At 36.8% G+C, this 17,957-nt stretch overlaps 2 protein-coding genes and 1 pseudogene across 2 annotated transcripts; 2 read left to right on the forward strand and 1 right to left on the reverse strand.

The window, feature by feature from the left end:
• The first annotated feature begins 262 nt into the window (after positions 1–262).
• On the forward strand, positions 263–1,870 carry LOC103946903 (annotated as a pseudogene).
• A 10,194-nt stretch (positions 1,871–12,064) lies between these two features.
• On the forward strand, positions 12,065–13,942 carry LOC103946813 (1-aminocyclopropane-1-carboxylate oxidase 2). Its single transcript, XM_009357643.2, has 4 exons — positions 12,065–12,302; positions 12,507–12,733; positions 12,907–13,240; positions 13,457–13,942. The coding sequence occupies exons 1-4, from the start codon at positions 12,198–12,200 to the stop codon at positions 13,733–13,735; spliced, it is 945 nt and encodes a 314-aa protein (XP_009355918.2). The 5' UTR covers positions 12,065–12,197; the 3' UTR covers positions 13,736–13,942.
• A 430-nt stretch (positions 13,943–14,372) lies between these two features.
• LOC103946727 (protein CLMP1-like) lies at positions 14,373–17,503 on the reverse strand. The gene is given in 3 exon segments (XM_048582438.1): positions 14,373–15,944; positions 15,947–16,885; positions 16,887–17,503. Coding segments are annotated over 3 exon segments (2,301 nt in total). The 5' UTR covers positions 17,112–17,503; the 3' UTR covers positions 14,373–14,807.
• Between the last annotated feature and the right edge of the window lie 454 nt (positions 17,504–17,957).

The raw sequence follows: 17,957 nt of genomic DNA on the forward strand, positions 1-17,957 counted from the left end.
TAAGATGATTTTTTTAAAAGTGCGATTTTTTATGGACTAACTGTCATCTCACAATTAACGTTAATTTTCATGCCAATAGTATAAAATATTATTGAATAAATTGAGATGGTAGAAAGTCGATAGAGAGTTTTACTTTTAAAATAGTCAAATTAGCATTTCTATTTATAGAAATATTTATGGGTTGGGGTTGACCTTAATTTCCCCCTTTGTGATTAAATTGCTAAGCATACGTATTTGAGCATTAACAAGTTAATGATTAACTTGTAGCTCCAAATGGTGTCGAACTTTACCAAGTGCACTACGTTTATGACATTGTGCTGTTTTTGTTTCAATCCAGAAGTAAATATGGAAAATGAATTTACTTTGTTTTTGTTTCCATCTTGCTATAAGCCACCATTTTTGCTTTCTTTCTTTCATTCTTCTTCTTCTGCTTCTATTTTGTCCCTTTATCTTGCTTTTTTCTAACCCCAAAATCTTTTTTTTCAACGACAGAGCTGGCGCTCAGCTCGCATTTTACATAACCCAGTTTTCAGAATCCCGCCGAATCCAATTTTGCAGTCCTGCTTTTCTCAAAAGTGCTTTTGTTCTGTTTGTTGAAGACGCTCACGGGTTCTTCATGGACAGAGTCGGACTTGGACCCCTCCATTTAATCCCAATCTGTACGTCTTTTTTCTCTCAGCAACAATTCTTTCTCCGAATATTTGTCTTTCTTCTTCTGGGTTTTTGTAGCGGGTTTTGAATCGTTTGTTGAAGTATGAGTCAACTAAGTCTGATATTGCAGGAATCGGTGCGGAGGGAGAGGGCGGCAAGGACGGTCCTCGAGGTTCTGAGAGAGCAAATGGACGACGCGGATGGTGCGACGGGGGCTGTGGGCAGGCGGAGCTTCAAGCAACGGCTGAGACTGAGCGTGTTCGGATGCTGTGGGGCCACCTGGGGATTCGGACGGACGTCGGCGATTGGCGCCAGAGAGGATGAGGAAGATCAAGAACCGCAAAATCTTCCGCCACAAGAACGAGTGGTTATAAATGTGGGCCAGGCTGGACCGGTTAATATTTGGGATCCGGGTTGCGTGGCTCCGGTTTCGCACGGATCGGGTATGAATTTGGCTGCGGCGCTGGCAGCCGAGCGACAGTTGCGGGCTCCTCAGGATCCGGAGGGAGAGGGGTCGGTGGGTCCCACGGGTAATGCAATCGCGGGAACGCCGATGAGAGTGTCGCTGATGAGGCTGATTGAGGAGACGGAGATGGACGGGTGCGACCCGTTTGGCGGTGGCGCGACGGCGTTGAGCGAAAAAACAGCGGAGGGAGGGATAGGGAGCGATTCGGTGTGCTGCGTGTGTATGGAAGGAAAAAAGGCGCGGCTTTCATCCCGTGTGGTCACACATTTTGCGGAGTGTGTTCGAGAGAGGTGTGGTTGAATCGAGGATCCTGTCCCCTCTGCAACCGTTCGATCCTCGAGGTCCTCGATATATTCTAGCGATCGTCGGATTTGATTGGATGATCAAGAAAAAAACAAAAAAACCAGAAAATATTTGATGTGCTTGTTTGTGGGGGAAAATTTTTAGGTGTACCGGGTACACCAAATTTTTTTGGTGTACCCTCACTCATTAGAATTTTTTTGGTGTACAAAAAGTGAGGGTGCACCAAATTTTTTTGGTGTACCCTCACCATTATGAGTGAGGGTACACCAAATTTTTTTGGTGTACCGGGTACACCGAAAAATTGCTCGTTTGTGGGAGGAGGCCTCGAGATTCGTGATAGTGTTGAAACTTTGATGGTGGAATTTTCAATCACCAGAAAATTCAATTCAATTTGTTCACATGCAATATGGGGTTCTTGAATTTAATTAGTCCTTATAAAGTAATGTTATTCATACCATATTTTCATATCATCTTAAATGGTATTTGATGTGAACAGTCATATCATTTGAATTAATCAGATTTTTAAATTTGATTTATTATTTAATAAACTAATAATTAAAAAAACTAATTAATTAAATAATAATTGTGTTTACATTACCTCTATACTTCTGCAACTTGAAAAGTACAATGAAGCTGCCATGAATTTTGTTATTTTTGGGGTATATTTTAATGGGTAATTTTTTCCCTTTTTCCAGTAATGTTTCTTATGCATGCCATGCACTTGGTTCTTGGAGTTGAAGGTATCTTACGTTGTCAAAATAATTAAGCACTATTATGAGTTTAATTTTCTTAAAGAACAGTAAATGTTAGCATGTCGTTGTATAACGAGTTTGAATTTCGATCAGTACACTTCTATTAGTTAAAGTAGAATATTACTGAATACATATGATAATGCATGATTATCTGAAAATATCATCACAATCGTACCAGAATGCCATATTAGCATAGCTGTTATATAATGAGTTTGATTATCTTCGTAATCGCACCATAATGCGTGTACACAATCGCACCATAATGCATGTACAAGGAAGCTTTTGTTAAAACAAAAGCAATTGTCATTTTTGTATTTTATTTTTAGGAAACGATATCTACACGAAGGGGAGGTAAAGGAGTGAGCTAAGCCTTATATTGGGTTAACCATAATAAGTGATTTAAATTCTCCTTTAGCGATAATAGAACCTAAGACCTTTCACCAAAGCCGGAAGAGAAACACTATTAAATCGTAATACTAAGTGTTATTAAAAAAATAAGCGTGAAACGTTGGCTTTTGTTTCTCTGTGTGGTTTTGTGGAAACTTGAAGAACATTTGGGGTGGGTTTGGACCAACTACAACCACTATCAACCTATATGTGGGCTCAATGTGTTTTATTTTTTACAAACCCATACAAAAAAGTCCAATGCTGTTTTTCCTATTAAGAATGCGTACCAAAACAATGCAAATGATGGTTTTCTTGCTCAACATGAAGTTGAGTACTCCTTCGTATAAGTTATAGATTGAACCCAAAATGAAGTTGGGCCTAGGTCCTTCGGTTCGATCATATTCTAAACCACTGTTGAGATGAATTAACTCCGATACACATAAAAAGGTAAACATTTAAGTTACACATAAGAACAATAGTTGTTACGTTGCGTTAGAGCAAACAATCTAACACCTATTATTTTTATGTGTAACTGAAATATGTACTTCTGATGTGCGTTGCAGAAAATCTCTAAATTCAAACTGTCAACAAGCCATTATTAATAAGTTCAATACGATACTGTCTCGAAATTAAACTACTACTCATCATCAAGGGATTATCTTTTGATACCATGTCAAGATTCTAAGAAGCGAACCAACATTGAACAACTAGTTTTCTCTAACATCTTTACTATTTCCAACTCGATCACATGCTAGCGCGCATATATAACAGATGTGTAATTTTATGTCAAAATGTCTGAAAGTTAATAATGGTGGAACTTTTCAATTGTGAATAGTAATTTACTGGCCTAAACGACTTATGATTAGCACCACGCAAGTTGACTCTAGCAATTCGAAAGAGATGCCCTTTTTTATTTATATTTTTATTGAAAAAAACTTTTTTTTTTTTTAATCAAAGTAAGATGCCTTTTTTTGTGTGTCGTCGTTATTAATTTGTTCCTGCATTCCTTGTTTACTACATTATTCTGTGCGCCTCATTTGTGTGTGAGTCAAGAGAGGTCAGAGAGCTTAATCATACAGTGGCTTAAAAAGTGGTCACTATTGCAGAAAAGTATAAGCATGAGCAACTCCTTCAGCAAGAATATAAGTAAAGAACCCATGATATATCAATCTGCATGGCATACATGTATCAAAAGATTCGCATATACAGTTTACATAAAAAATGGGCATCATATTCATGCACAGCACAGATATGTTATATGGATTATGGAGAAGGACTTGTATGATTATTGTTCTAAAAATCTCTCCCTAGCATCATTTAGGTTCGCTTAGACCCTTAGGCGCTAAGTCTTTGCCTGCCTAGTGTTTAGTGCCTAGCGCTTTTTAGAACATTGTGCAGGACATAATTATCTCGTGTCAATAATATAAGGACATGCATTAGTTTCTATCTACGTGTCTTTGCATTGATGAAATGAATGAACGTCTATCTTTCGATGTTGCGTGCAAAGTATCCACAATCTACATGTCCTTTTTATATGGAAGTGCAGCGTGACAAAGAGAAAGCTCCGAGTTCGTGAAGTATACATTATTCAATCAATGGCATCAAAATTCCACTTTTGAGAAAAGAAAAGAAAAAAATAAAGGAAAGCTTCCTCTTCAATTGGTTCCAATTAATAATGTGGTGCTTTTTTTAAGCAGCGGGACAAAGATATTCTGCATGCAATATAAAATCCCATTTCGATCACTTTCTACTTTTGTTCGATGTTGATTCATTCAAGATGCTCTGGGTTTATTCTTTTTCAGTTTTTGGCATGAGAGAGAGAGAGAGAGAGAGTGAGAGAGGACTGGTAACTAGAAGAAGTTAAAATCCAAATGCAACCCTACATTTCTATTCGCACGCTTTCCCTATGACTTTGTTTGCAATGAGAGCTTTTTAATGGGCTCAGAATACAGTGCAGTACATTATATATTTTAATATATATGTGTAGAGATTTTTTTTTTCTAGTATTCATGTACTTGTATAATGACATATAACATATGTGTCCATATTCAAAATCTCTCGTTTGTAATCCTACATTTCTCCTACACGTATATATATATGTAATCACATGACATATCACCTGTACGTCTATGTGATCATATAACCCTATATGATCATACCCCATATTTTAAGTACTTAGTTTTAGAAACACTCTTTTTTCTATTGCTTTTGTTTTAGTGTGATGATTTCATTATCATAAGATGTTACTAATTTATATATTATAATATTAGACAACATGATTAATCATAGGGTATTTTCATATTATAATAATAGAGCCAAACATCTATATGTCTCTTATTATCATATCATTTATCCATGAAAATGTTTCAAGTTAGAATGATGTTAGTGATGTTAAATTTTTAGACTATCTTTTATAAACTACATGATGTAGTAGTTGATAGTTAACCCTTATTTATACCACTCACATGTCACAAGAACTTGTAAAATATTTGATTAATGCATTCTACACATGGCAAAGCAAAGTGATCACAATCTTGATGATATCAAATTTTTGTTGTTGTTGATATATATTAATCTAGTCGCCCATAACATTGCATGGTGGATCTACCCCGCCATCTATGACTTATCCAAATTCTCAATCACATGACCGAAAGAGCAACCGGTCAAATATTTGCACGATCAAGGAAGAAAGAATCTCCTCAGCGAGGGTCCACTTAATTATATATATATATATATATATATATTATATGTGATCAACTGATATATATTACTTCACATTAGAAATCTTAGAGCTCGTTTGGATGTACTTTTAAAATAACTAAAAGTATTTTTAGAGAAAATATTTTTGAGTTCCAAAAACACTGAAAGTGCTTTCTGTAAGAAGTATCAATTATGTGCTTCTTTCATGAATCACTTTAAGTGCTTTTTCAGGATTTACTTATATTTTTACTAAATATTAGATCTAAAAATATGTTCATCAAAAATATTTTTTAGTTATTTTAAAAACACATCTACACAAACTTTTAAACTAGCAACCCGATGGCATTTGATTTTCACACGTGAGGTTCATAGAAAAATAGTAATATATCGGATCCCGAATAACAGGTTGCCATGCATGAGAACATAAATGTGAGTAATGGACAACCGATAGAGTTAATCGAGAATGCTGGGCAGGGAAGTAGGGATTGAGAAGTCTATCATATGACTAGTGTCTATAACTTTTATATTTTTTAGAATGAACTGTGAATTTAAGCTTTGAATTATCACCTCAATCAAAATTAAGTCTTTAAATTATTTTTTTTCTTCAAAAAATAAGTTATTGAATTATAAAAATCTTACATTCCTAATATTAGATACGAAGCTATTATATTCAATCTTCCACTAATTTAAGTAACGTTACTTGCATGTGATACACATTGAAGGATAGATTGTTAATTTTTTTTTTTTTTTTTTGTAAAGAAACAGTGTATGGAATTAACTTTGGAGGGTAAATTAGATGTTAGATTCACAACTTATATGAAATGTTAAGGGTTTATAGGCAAGAAAATGACGGTATTACACTCTAAAGTGTGTCAAGTAACTTAAGTTGACGAAAAATTAGATAAAATAGCTTTGAATATAATAGTATGAATGAAATTAGCAATTCTTAATAATTTAGGGACTTATTTTACCAGAAAAATAATTCAGGTACCTAATTTTCATTGAAGTGATAGTTCAGGGACTAAATCGGAGCACTTCACCCTATTTTTTATTAATTGATCTTGTGAGTAGTGTTCGAAATTTTTTCAATACAGTTGATATTATTGGAGAAATTCTTAAATTTTGACTAAAATCGATAGATTTCATTGATATCTTGAACATGTTGGTTAAATATTGACAAACTGCCATATGACATTCACTGTAGTTTCATTGTATATTTTCACGTTTTTCAACAATTTTCTATCATTTCCGTCGAAAACCACCTATATATATATCAATATATTCATCAATATCTCTATAAATTTATATATCGATATCAGTATCGATAATTATAACACTGATTGCGAGAAAGATAAAGAGATATAACACTAGTTGCACTCAATATTCTGCACACGAGAAAGTTCATCTGCAATTTATTAAGTAGGTTTTCTCTATCCTCTTGTGGAATGATGAATATGCTTTTTGCCGATTAAAATAGTTTACATGCAGTAGGGTTAGTAACGTTACTTATTCATAAATTCATTCATATTATTCGAATACAATTAAACAACTGAATTGACTAAAATAGTACATAAATAAATGTAAATTGTTGTTTATTATAAGGCAACTAGCTAGTTGAGTGCCAAGAGGAAAATCATTCTCCAACTGAAGGGAATTCAATCCATCTCATCTCATTGATCCGATCCAATTATTCTAATAAGCTGCTTAGATTTTCAAAACCATAATGCTTATTCTTTGACATTCTAGCTCATATCTTATATTCTTAATTCTCACCTTGTAGATTGACAAATCCTACGAGCTCTCTTTATATATCTAGTATTAATTTTTCATTGGCAGTTTAACTAAAATAGTCTCTAAAATTGGCTTAACTTCTCACTTTGGCCCTTAAAATTTGAAATCGATAAAACTAGTTTCTGAGTTTGTCCGCCGTCAGTCATCTTGGCCCTTCCGTGAAAATCTCCGTTATGCTAATCTCATGAACAATTTTGGCTAAAAAACCTTTCTTGCTTCTTTTTGTACGTATTATATATATGTGTGATGTATAGGAATTTTTGTTAATAACTTGTTTCTTACTTCTAAATGATTTCCTGTAATGCACCATTAAATACAACTAAATTGACACATGATGAAAGATAAGTTGAGATTAATTGAAGTGCAACATAGAAAAAAATGGCGTCGTAAACTAATGATGCGACATTTTGTGAGTAATTTAGAACACTAGCATTGTGCACTGATTAGAGACGCCAGGGACATCTCGAGGGTGTAGATATATTATTCATGTATTAATAGCTCAAGCATAAAAATATAATTATGAATTTGCTAATGTTGTCTATTATTTTTAGTGGAGTGTGAATGCTTGTATGCATGGATGATGACTTCATCAAAATGAACCAGCCAAGAAATTGCATTACTAATTTGAAGATTATAAGGCAATATATAGGTAAAGCCAACAAAGAAAAAATACATGGAATTTGGAACTTGATCCAAAAACTAACAAAGTGAGCGTCACATAGATAGACATATGAAGATGGATCATGTTCTAGTTGTATATGCATGTGCTTTGCTTTGCTCCCTTAATGAAAATGCATGAATCCTTGGCTCGATCAATATATATATATATATATATATATATATATATGTATGTATGTATATATATATGTATGTATGTATAAGTTCTACACTTTTTTAGTCACGTGGTTTGTGCGTAATCAAGTTCAATTAACATATATTTGAACTAAACGACTAAAGCGATAAATCAATAAGACCAAACTTTCCATATTTTGGGGTGCATGCAGTCGTGCAGATTTAGAACAATTTTCTAAGATGACTCGTATACTTAAGGCTTAATTAATATGTTATCCTGTGAAAGTGTTCTGAGTTTCACATTTGCCCTTCAAAAGTTATTTGATTTAACATGACTTTTAAATCATTTTTTATGTCCTGTTTTACTTTTGCGTTTAAGTTTGTTAAGTTTTCCGTTCAAGATACTTACGTGGCTAGAGATAAAGTGAAATCCGAAAACATGATTTAAAGTGAAAGTTAGGTCAAAATGACAAGGGAGTGAGACTCGCAAACTTTCAGAAGGAATAAAACAATAATTAAGCTTATCAGTACTTAATTACTCAGTACCCATAAATATAATGCACAACCAAAATTTATTTATTTATTGGTTGCATGCATACAACACGAACCGTTGTATTTGTAGGGCTCTGTCAAAGGTGGGAAGCAGACTAAAAGAAAAAAACAAGGGGCATTTACTTAAAAACAAGGATCACAATCTTGTTAAACAATTGGCGGGCGGATCCAACTTGGGATATGGTGGGTTATAGCTGCCCCTTACCCCTAATTTTAGAAATTCTTTATGGAAAAGTTGGGTGTTTCCTTTTGAAAATCTGAGATGCTCTTGAAAGTTGCTCTTTAACTGCTTGACAAATTGCCTTTATGGGCACTAGACAAGATAGCTGCTAGCTTCATGCCCTTGTGCGTTGTTATGGACATCTTTCGATAGGCTTACTTGGCATATGTTGACATCTATTGGCATTCTCACTCAAAAGTTATTGACATCAGTCGACGTGCTCACTCAAACGTTGTTGGTATATGTCGAAACTGGCGTGTAATATGACTTAGCAAATGATCTTAGACTTACTAAGGCTTGATGAAAAGCCAATTTACATGTTACTCCGTCCAAAAAAAACAAAAATTCTCATTGCCCGAACTATTCTTATTTACCCCAACAATCTTTTCTGAATATGCCACTGAATTTGCACGTAAAACTAAACCAAGTGATTACGACACTGCTTACCTAAGCGACAGGTTTACAAGTCGTTATGTTAGGTTAATTCCAACAAAGAATAAATAGGTTGTGGCAGTGACACATTTACTAAGCGACATCATGCATGTGACTAAGAGACCGAAAGTTGAAAACTGAGATTTCTCTGAATGGTTTTCATTCGTCAGAATGTTGAAAGTTGATATGGAGCCATCGTTGGAGGAGAAAGAGGGTCCAAACTTCGTCAACTTAAATTAGTTTCATAGCCCATAGTTTTCCTCTAGTCTCTGGTTGAATCTTAAAAGCCCCTTGATTTTAGGAGAAATCTTTTTAAGAGTACTGGGTTACTTGAAACACAAATTATGTAGTGAATATGTAAGATATATTTAATTTGTTATAATAAGAGTATAGGACATTGTTGATGCGTATCATATCAAAAGTATATTAATAAAAATAAATTCACATTCTATAAATTTAAGGCTCGTTTGGAAGTGTTTTAAAATGACTGAAAACGCTTTTAGATAAAATGTTTTTAGGTTTCAAGTCTCACGTTTCACTTATATTTTTACTAAAAATTGGTTCCAAAAATATTTTCATCAAAACACTTTCAACCATTTCTAAAACACTCCTAACGAACATTATAAGTTAGAGTCAAATATCGTCATATGGGAGCCTTCATGGAGGAGAAAGAGGACCATGGCTTCGTCAACTAAATCAGTTTCCATGTTTCTTAGCCCATGGCTTTTCTCTCTAGTCTTTGGTTGAATCTTAAAGCCTCTTGGTTTTAGGAGAAAATTTGATGGTTACCAGGTTATCTGACGCATAAGTTATGTCGTGTGTTATTTAATGTGTTATAATGAGGTAAATAACATGATTGCTGATGTGTATTGCATCTAGAATATATTCAAAACTTAAAATATCGATATAGGTGAAAATATTGATATGCAAATTTATGAAAATATTGGTACACAAATTTACGAAAATATCGAGGAATATATCATATAAATATTGATATCGGTTGCCTATGACGGAAATGATGGAATTTGCAATGGCGTGGGTGTTTCAACTCATTCAGATTTAGTCGAAATTAGAGAAAAATTTCTCAAAAAAGTCTAAAAGTTTAAAATCTGTAATGGGTTTTGGCATATTTCTTTTAGCAAATTGATAAATATATATCATTGATATTTGTTGATTTTCTTAGATCTTGCCGATATAGGGTGAAGTTTGCATTTCACCCCCTTTCATATCAATGATTGATTTTTCTGATATTTCGACAATCAAAAATTTCGTGGATAACATAAACTTTGTATATTAATAGAAAACAATTACTCATGGTATACGTTGAACGTTACATATTTGTGTTTCTGAATGCAAGAAAAAAATTCTACTTGTTTTATTTTTTGAAAAGGAAAATTAACTACCACATCCAATTTCAACCACCAGTAATTACTAATTAAGTAGCCCACTCTCTCCGACGTATATGAAGCCACGCTCAAGAAGTTCAAATTATAAGAAAATTAATAAATAATTAACACGAGAGTTGAATCTTTCATTGATTAATTAAAGTTATAAACCTCCTCTGGTTACGTGTTCTTTGTTTGAAGATACACAATGTTACTGTTCCTTCTCATTGCATGAAAGCAATCTTGTCAAGCCATGCATTTAACAAATGATATTAATTAATTTGCTAAGTACTAGTTCTAAATCCTGTAATCTATTGTTTAACTAGCAGGTTATCCATCGAAAGCTAGATGTTGTTTGGTAATGATTTTCACTAATTTGCGCACAACGTTTTTTGCTTTTCGACTTCTCTTTTTTTATGAATGATGAGAAATGCCTTTTGTGGCATGCCTTAGTTTTGTCTTTACTGCTTAAGCTATAATTGCCAATATTAAGAAAAAGAAAACATGGCAAATGACAATATTATTAATTCGCATATTCCAATATAAGTAAAGATATAGTCGATATTTCATGGATCTAAAGCTAATACAAACTAATTAATAAATATATGTATATGTTGTAACATATATAAATAAAATGACAGCACCGCGTAATGACGTGACAGATGAACAGTAATTAAAAAATAACATATGTGCGCGTGATCTCTCTCTCTCTCAACTTATTAGCAAAGGAATTTGGGACATGCATGATTAATTCGTGCACCCATGAGACACTTTTCCTATTTCCAGGCTTTATGGTTGGGTGATTCTGGCTTCTTTAATCATTCAAGTGAGGGGTTCGTGATCTCTTTGAAAGTTGAAAAAAGAAGTACTGCTCCGATAAAATTAAACTACAGTAATGTTGACAGATAGCCAGGGCGAGTGTATGCTTGCATGGGGAAAAAGTAGCCATGACTTTGGGTTCGGTCATGTCTGGAAGATTAGCCAGTTTAAAACAGAAACTGTAACATCCCAGAACAAAAATAAACATGTAAAAAAGACGATAAAAAAGAAAGATGATTCAACAGCACATAGATTATGGCCATTGGCCACAGCCTCAGGACAAGTTGGTAGGGGTCCATCAGGGCGTGCTTACATACTCCCACACAAGTCCTGTTCTTTTTAAATTTATCTTATTTCATTTTTTAATTTTTCATGGCCTTTTATAATTTTTAGATACAATAATAAATAAACTTGTTTGGAAGCAATCAACTTCAACAAAAATGTTTTCAGTCATTTTAAAAACAATTTCAAACGAGCCTAATAGTGGTTGATATTATTTCCTTTTATAATTAGATATATGTATTTTTTTTACTTATATATACTTTTTCTTTAATTAGTGTGTATTATTTTCCTTTACGTTGAATTTAAATACATTGTGTCTAAATACAAATGCTCATAATCCTAAACATCATAAAATATTTTTTTCGATTGTTAATTCTCTACCATACATATTTTGATTTACATTTTAATACTACCATGCATATTTGAATTTAGGTAAAATCACATTTAAATTGAATTAGTCGATTATAAAAAGTTATATAATAAATCCAAACTATTTACAGATCTCCACTCCTTTAGAGCCTATAAATTGCAGCATATAGCTGGAAGTACTCCACAACTGAGCAAGTGAGCATACTAACCAAGGCCGGTTAAGCTTGTGAGAAAGAGAGAGAAAGCGAGAGAAAACTAGAGAGAGAAGGAAATACAAAGAAAGCAATCCAAGAGAAATGGCGACTTTCCCAGTTGTTGACATGAGCCTTGTCAATGGTGAAGAGAGAGCAGCAACCTTGGAGAAGATCAATGATGCATGTGAGAACTGGGGTTTCTTTGAGGTACGTAACCCAACAAAGCTTTGGGATATTTTTTTCTTCCTCAAGGCACAAAACTCCGTCCCTCGTGTGCTGAGAGTAAATCCGTTTCTAATCATATGAGAGTCGGAAAACAAATACGCCGCCCTAGTTGCTCAGTTTTTTTGGTACTGCCTTAATTTCTGTAGAAATATGACAACTCTTTGTTTTGTGTATAAATAACTGAAGTTGGTGAACCATGGGATATCAACTGAGCTTTTGGACACTGTGGAGAAGATGAACAAGGATCACTACAAGAAGACCATGGAGCAAAGGTTCAAGGAAATGGTGGTAGCCAAGGGCCTCGACGCTGTCCAGTCCGAAATCCACGACTTGGACTGGGAAAGCACCTTCTTCTTGCGCCACCTTCCTTCCTCAAACATTTCCGAAATCCCTGATCTCGAGGAAGATTACAGGTCACACACTAATTACAACAAACTTAATTAATTTCCCGCTGATTTGGATTTAACCAAGTTAGCTAAAGCACCTTGCGGCCCCGTTGCACCTAAGTTTGGATCTCGGTTTTGTAGACTAGATTGTATTAGAATATCATATTGATTTCTTGTATATATTTTGAACAATATTTCAGGAAGACCATGAAGGAATTTGCAGTGGAATTGGAGAAGCTAGCTGAGAAGCTTTTGGACTTGCTGTGTGAGAATCTTGGACTTGAGAAGGGCTATCTAAAGAAGGCTTTCTATGGATCCAAGGGTCCGAATTTTGGGACCAAGGTCAGCAACTACCCTCCATGTCCCAAGCCAGACCTTATCAAGGGACTCCGGGCCCACACCGACGCTGGTGGTATCATCCTGCTCTTCCAGGATGACAAGGTCAGCGGCCTCCAGCTCCTCAAGGATGGTGAATGGGTGGATGTCCCCCCAATGCACCACTCCATTGTCATCAACTTAGGTGACCAGATTGAGGTATACCAAATTACCAGTTACCCATGTCTTATTGACCGGACGTCTGATGCATCATCAATAATGTATTAATATCACTGTCGTCAACAAAACGTACAAACATGTTACCGATACATTTCAACGCTTAAACGTTTTATAATAAAGAGGACGTCATACACTGATAATTTTTACTTTTACTATCAAGTTTACTAAATGTTAGACTATAATTATTTGATGCAGGTGATCACCAATGGGAAGTACAAGAGTATAATTCACCGGGTGATAGCTCAGTCGGACGGAACCAGAATGTCGATAGCCTCGTTCTACAACCCGGGCGACGATGCGTTTATCAGCCCGGCACCGGCATTGCTGGAGAAGAAATCTGAGGAAACCCCAACTTATCCCAAATTTTTGTTTGATGATTACATGAAGCTGTATTCTGGCCTCAAATTCCAAGCCAAGGAGCCAAGATTTGAAGCTATGAAGGCCAGGGAAACCTCCTCGGTTGCAACTGCCTGAGGTCTGAGAGCCGTCCGATGGGACAGGACAAAAAGAAATCAAAATTAGGGTTTTGGGTTTTATCGTTTGTGCTAAATAAAGTTGGGGAGGAGAAAGTTAGGGCTTTACTTTTTTCTCCACTGTTTTTATAGTTGAAATCTATCTATATAAAATACAAATTATTATATTCCTAATCTTGAGGGATCCATGTTCTTCAAAGTTAACTCATCCTCATTTGTTAAATTAAATTTGTAGGGGATCAAATCTTTGCGCTCATTTTATGTGTGACATCTATTATTAATTGACACATGTTAAGTTTATAACAATAGTTAAGAAGGGTTAAGTAAATATTGCTATCGTCCTTAACCCTAAACCCTTTAAAGAGGCCACAACCAAAGTGAATACGAAAGATTTGAACTCAATTTGTACTGAGTTGTTGGAGGCGCTAAATATATATTGTTGGTTCTCATTCTATCTGTTCGCCCACATTATAACACATGGATTAGTAATACATTGTTGGCTCTCATTCTATCTGTTCACCTACATTATAACACGTGGATTAGTAATACCACATGATAATGGTTCGATAACACGGATAAAGTGATAAGAGAGAACGAATTGTGCATTCACAACTGAAATTGAAACCCGATAATACACGTATCATAAAAACAGAGTTGCATTCATAGATCACACTCCAACATGATTGAAGCCGCAAGCGAAATAGCAGGGCTTACGCACGGAGACTTGAAACTCATCAGTAATGCGAAAAATGTCACTTTGTAAAGATAAAGATTGCAATTACATACCACTGCTGCACTGAATCGGAGCAGCAAAGCTCAATATCAGACCCTACGCACATAAAGTCGACACTAAAAACTCATCAACATTGCGAAAAATGTGTAGAACATTGCCCAAAATCGTTTTGGTACACAGCTGCAAATTCCAGCACCTGACCTTTTCAAACTGAATAAAAAGTATTCCAGAATTCCAACATTCAGTACAGAAAACCAGCGCCTCTTCTCGCCGGTTATTCTCATGATGAACAAGCAAAGAATGAAGATTTTCATGGAAACCCCTGTTAAAATAAATGATCCTACTTCCCTGAAAGAATATCATTGTCTTTGTCGGCTTCAACAGGCGCGTCACTGCCTAGAACCTTTTTCTCATCCCCCTCCACTCTATCGACATTGGAGAAATGATTCTTCAGAACCATTGAAATGTCACCCTCAGAAGCTCCAGCAAGCTTAAAGCGCTCAACAGCAGCGTCCACGTTTTTCTTCCACCCATCCAGCCCTAATTTGCATTCGACCTGGGATCGCTCAAAAAGCATGTTACCCCAGAAGAGATGGATCTGTGATCTCATAACAGCTGCCTGTTCTGCAGCTTCATCTGCCGATAACTCACCCTGACCAGATGCCTCACCTTCATTCCCGGTACCTTGTTTTTTCCTTTTTTTCAACAACTCTTCCCTCTTGGCTGCACTTGGATCCTTCAGTTCCTTTGATCTCTGCTCCTCCAGCTTCTCCCACATCTCAGTTGCAACTTTCATCTTCTCCTCTGCACTGTCAAAAAGTGTCAGCATTTCCATCGAATCACAGGTCGAGAGATCTATTTTCCTAGCAAGTGCAAATGACCAATGAAGTTTGGCCATTTCAAATTGTTGCTGACCCAGCGCCAGCAACCCCTCGTAAAAGTCTGGCTTGATCACAAGTGCCTCCTCGTACTTCTCTCTGGCCAAGGAATATTTGTCCCTGACCCAGTCATACGCCGTTTGAAGCTGCGTTGCCACGACCTCCTTTCCAGCAGACTCATCTAAGGGAATCCGCTTCCTTGCCGCACACATATAAACATTTCCCCAATTAAAGAACGCTAATGCCGCCACCTCCTGGAACTTTGAGGCAGCCTTGTCAAAAAGACTCTCAGCTTCTTCACTAGTAACTGCCTCTTCAAGAGCCTCCGAACAAAGTTCCATTCCAAGTTCATGCAAATCAATATGAGCGTCTGGGTCAATACCAACATGGCTGCGGAAAAGCTGAGAAAACTCAAACAACCAGTCATCCATCTCCAATTCCTTGCACTCGGGATCTTCTGAAGCTCCTGGTTTCTCCTTTGGAGCTTCTTTCTCTGACTCAACAGTTTCATAATCAGCAGGCTCCAAAACAGATTCACCAAGTGATGAGTTACTTTCATCTTCCTTGACACCCTCGCTTTCTACAGGTTTTTCCTCCTCTCTTCCAATAAAGGCGGTTCCTGTTCAGGAGTCACGTTCACGATATGCAATCTCAACATCCCAATTGACACAGCTTTATCTATTTCAGGCTCTTCTGAAATGACCTTGTCAGCACAAGACTCAGCCAACCTAAGTTCAGCTGTAGAGGTTATAGTCACCAGATCACCATCATTATCCTTATACTTGACCAAAACTGACTTTGATGATGGAAAGCGCTTCGTCACAACTTCCCTCAACACTCTGAAATTGCTATTCACAGGCATTTGGGCAAGCCTTATGTCATGATCATAAACAAGCTTCAATGGTCTCCAACGAGTTGCAGCCTCTGAAAGCTGCCCATTCATGGGCAATGAAATTGATGAAGACGACGGCTCCTTCAGGATATCCTTCCCTGGATTAGCAGATTTTGAAGGACCATTGGACGGCTTCAATGTGAGCTTTGGCATTTGGGTTTTGTTCTCAGGTCCATTCACAGCCGGTAAACTTGTTTGTGGCTTCTCAGTCCTATTAATTGGGGATATACCAGAACCCCCAGCTGAAGCAGCTGCCTTCTTTAGAACCGGCCGGGCTGGTAAAGAAGGCCCCAACCCACCAACTGGAGCACCGCGAACAGCAGAAGCCCCAAGAGCAGCTGGTGACGGGCGGCTCTGGAGGTCCTGCTGAACCTCCTGACGCAGCCCAAGCGCTGTCCTCAACCGCTGGACAATCTCCAAAGCATCCCTGTGATTCGGGTCAGCACCCAATAACACCTGAACATCCTGCATCGCCATTTCGTACTTCCCTATCGCCTCCAGCGCCCTTGCCCTCCGAAGCAGAGCCCTGACATACCGGGGCTGCACCTGGAGCGCCATGGTGCACTCAGCAATGACAGTCTCATAATCTATCGGCTTCATTTGCATTAAACAAGCCGCCCTATTGCTATGGAAAACAGCGCGATCGGAGGTAGTTCTTGGGAGTGAGCTTAAGAGCATTATCATACTGGTCCAGAGCACCCGCATAGTCCTTTCTCTGAAATCTCTTGTTCCCTTCTTCTTTGAGCTCGTGGGCTCTTTTCAAAAAGATTGAAGAGTCCAAATCAACACTCCCGTTCGAAATCGGAGTCGAATTCGCATCCTTCGGGGCCTGGTTCGAAGCTCCCTTCTTCTTCCTACCCCCTGATTTCCCCATATAAACCTCTCCCTCTCTCCCACTCTCCCACTTATATACACAAAATCTTGTGTATATATAATCCAAAATTGATGATACGAAGAATCAAAGCAGCAAGCTTTCACTGTTTTCGACGAGAATTGAACGAAAAATGGAGAGAGAGAGAGGAGAGAGAGAAATGGGGGCACTTACCGATGAACAAGCTCGAAAAGCATCAATCTTTGACGCAAATGGTTTGAATCCGAGTGATGGGGTTTGGATTGGATGAAATCCAATCGGAGAAATGTTCGGAGGAGGAGGAAGAGGATAAAACCCTAGGCACCTGGAAGCAACACTGAACTCAACAGTCTCTCACTCTTGCCCTTTAGGATGTCTCAAACCCTAGAGAAGTGGAGGTATCTGCAAATGAATTCCAGCGGGGTTTAATATAATCTGAGGCGAGCCCCACATGACACATTCATCTTCCACCGTCGATCTTTTTTACCTTAGATAGTACCGTTCACTTTTAACGTTTACACTTGTGATGCAAATGATAATATATATTAAGGGAAGGATTTGAATCCGAGACAAGTGATTTGAAAAAGTTGTCATAACTATTAAAGTAATCTACCACTTATGTCTTGTGCTAGACTTGGCAAACCAAGTCGTGTTGGTCTAGTTCACTTTTAAACCGGCAATTCTTGTGCTTGATTCGGGTCGACCCGTTATGTTGTACACTACACCTCCTTGAGTTTTAATAAGTTCGTTGCATCAGATGAACAGATACAAGCCGATTGGTGCCATTTTTATTTTATGATGGAACAATTTAATTTCCCATATGCGAAGGATTTTTTGAGGCCTCGTATTATGCGAGTTCCGGGTTTAATA

Source organism: the organism of the source record quoted next, unplaced genomic scaffold (assembly GCF_019419815.1).
Source record: "Pyrus x bretschneideri cultivar Hongxiangsu unplaced genomic scaffold, Pyrus_bretschneideri_v1 Contig19, whole genome shotgun sequence".
NCBI classification, from domain to species: domain Eukaryota; kingdom Viridiplantae; phylum Streptophyta; class Magnoliopsida; order Rosales; family Rosaceae; genus Pyrus; species Pyrus x bretschneideri.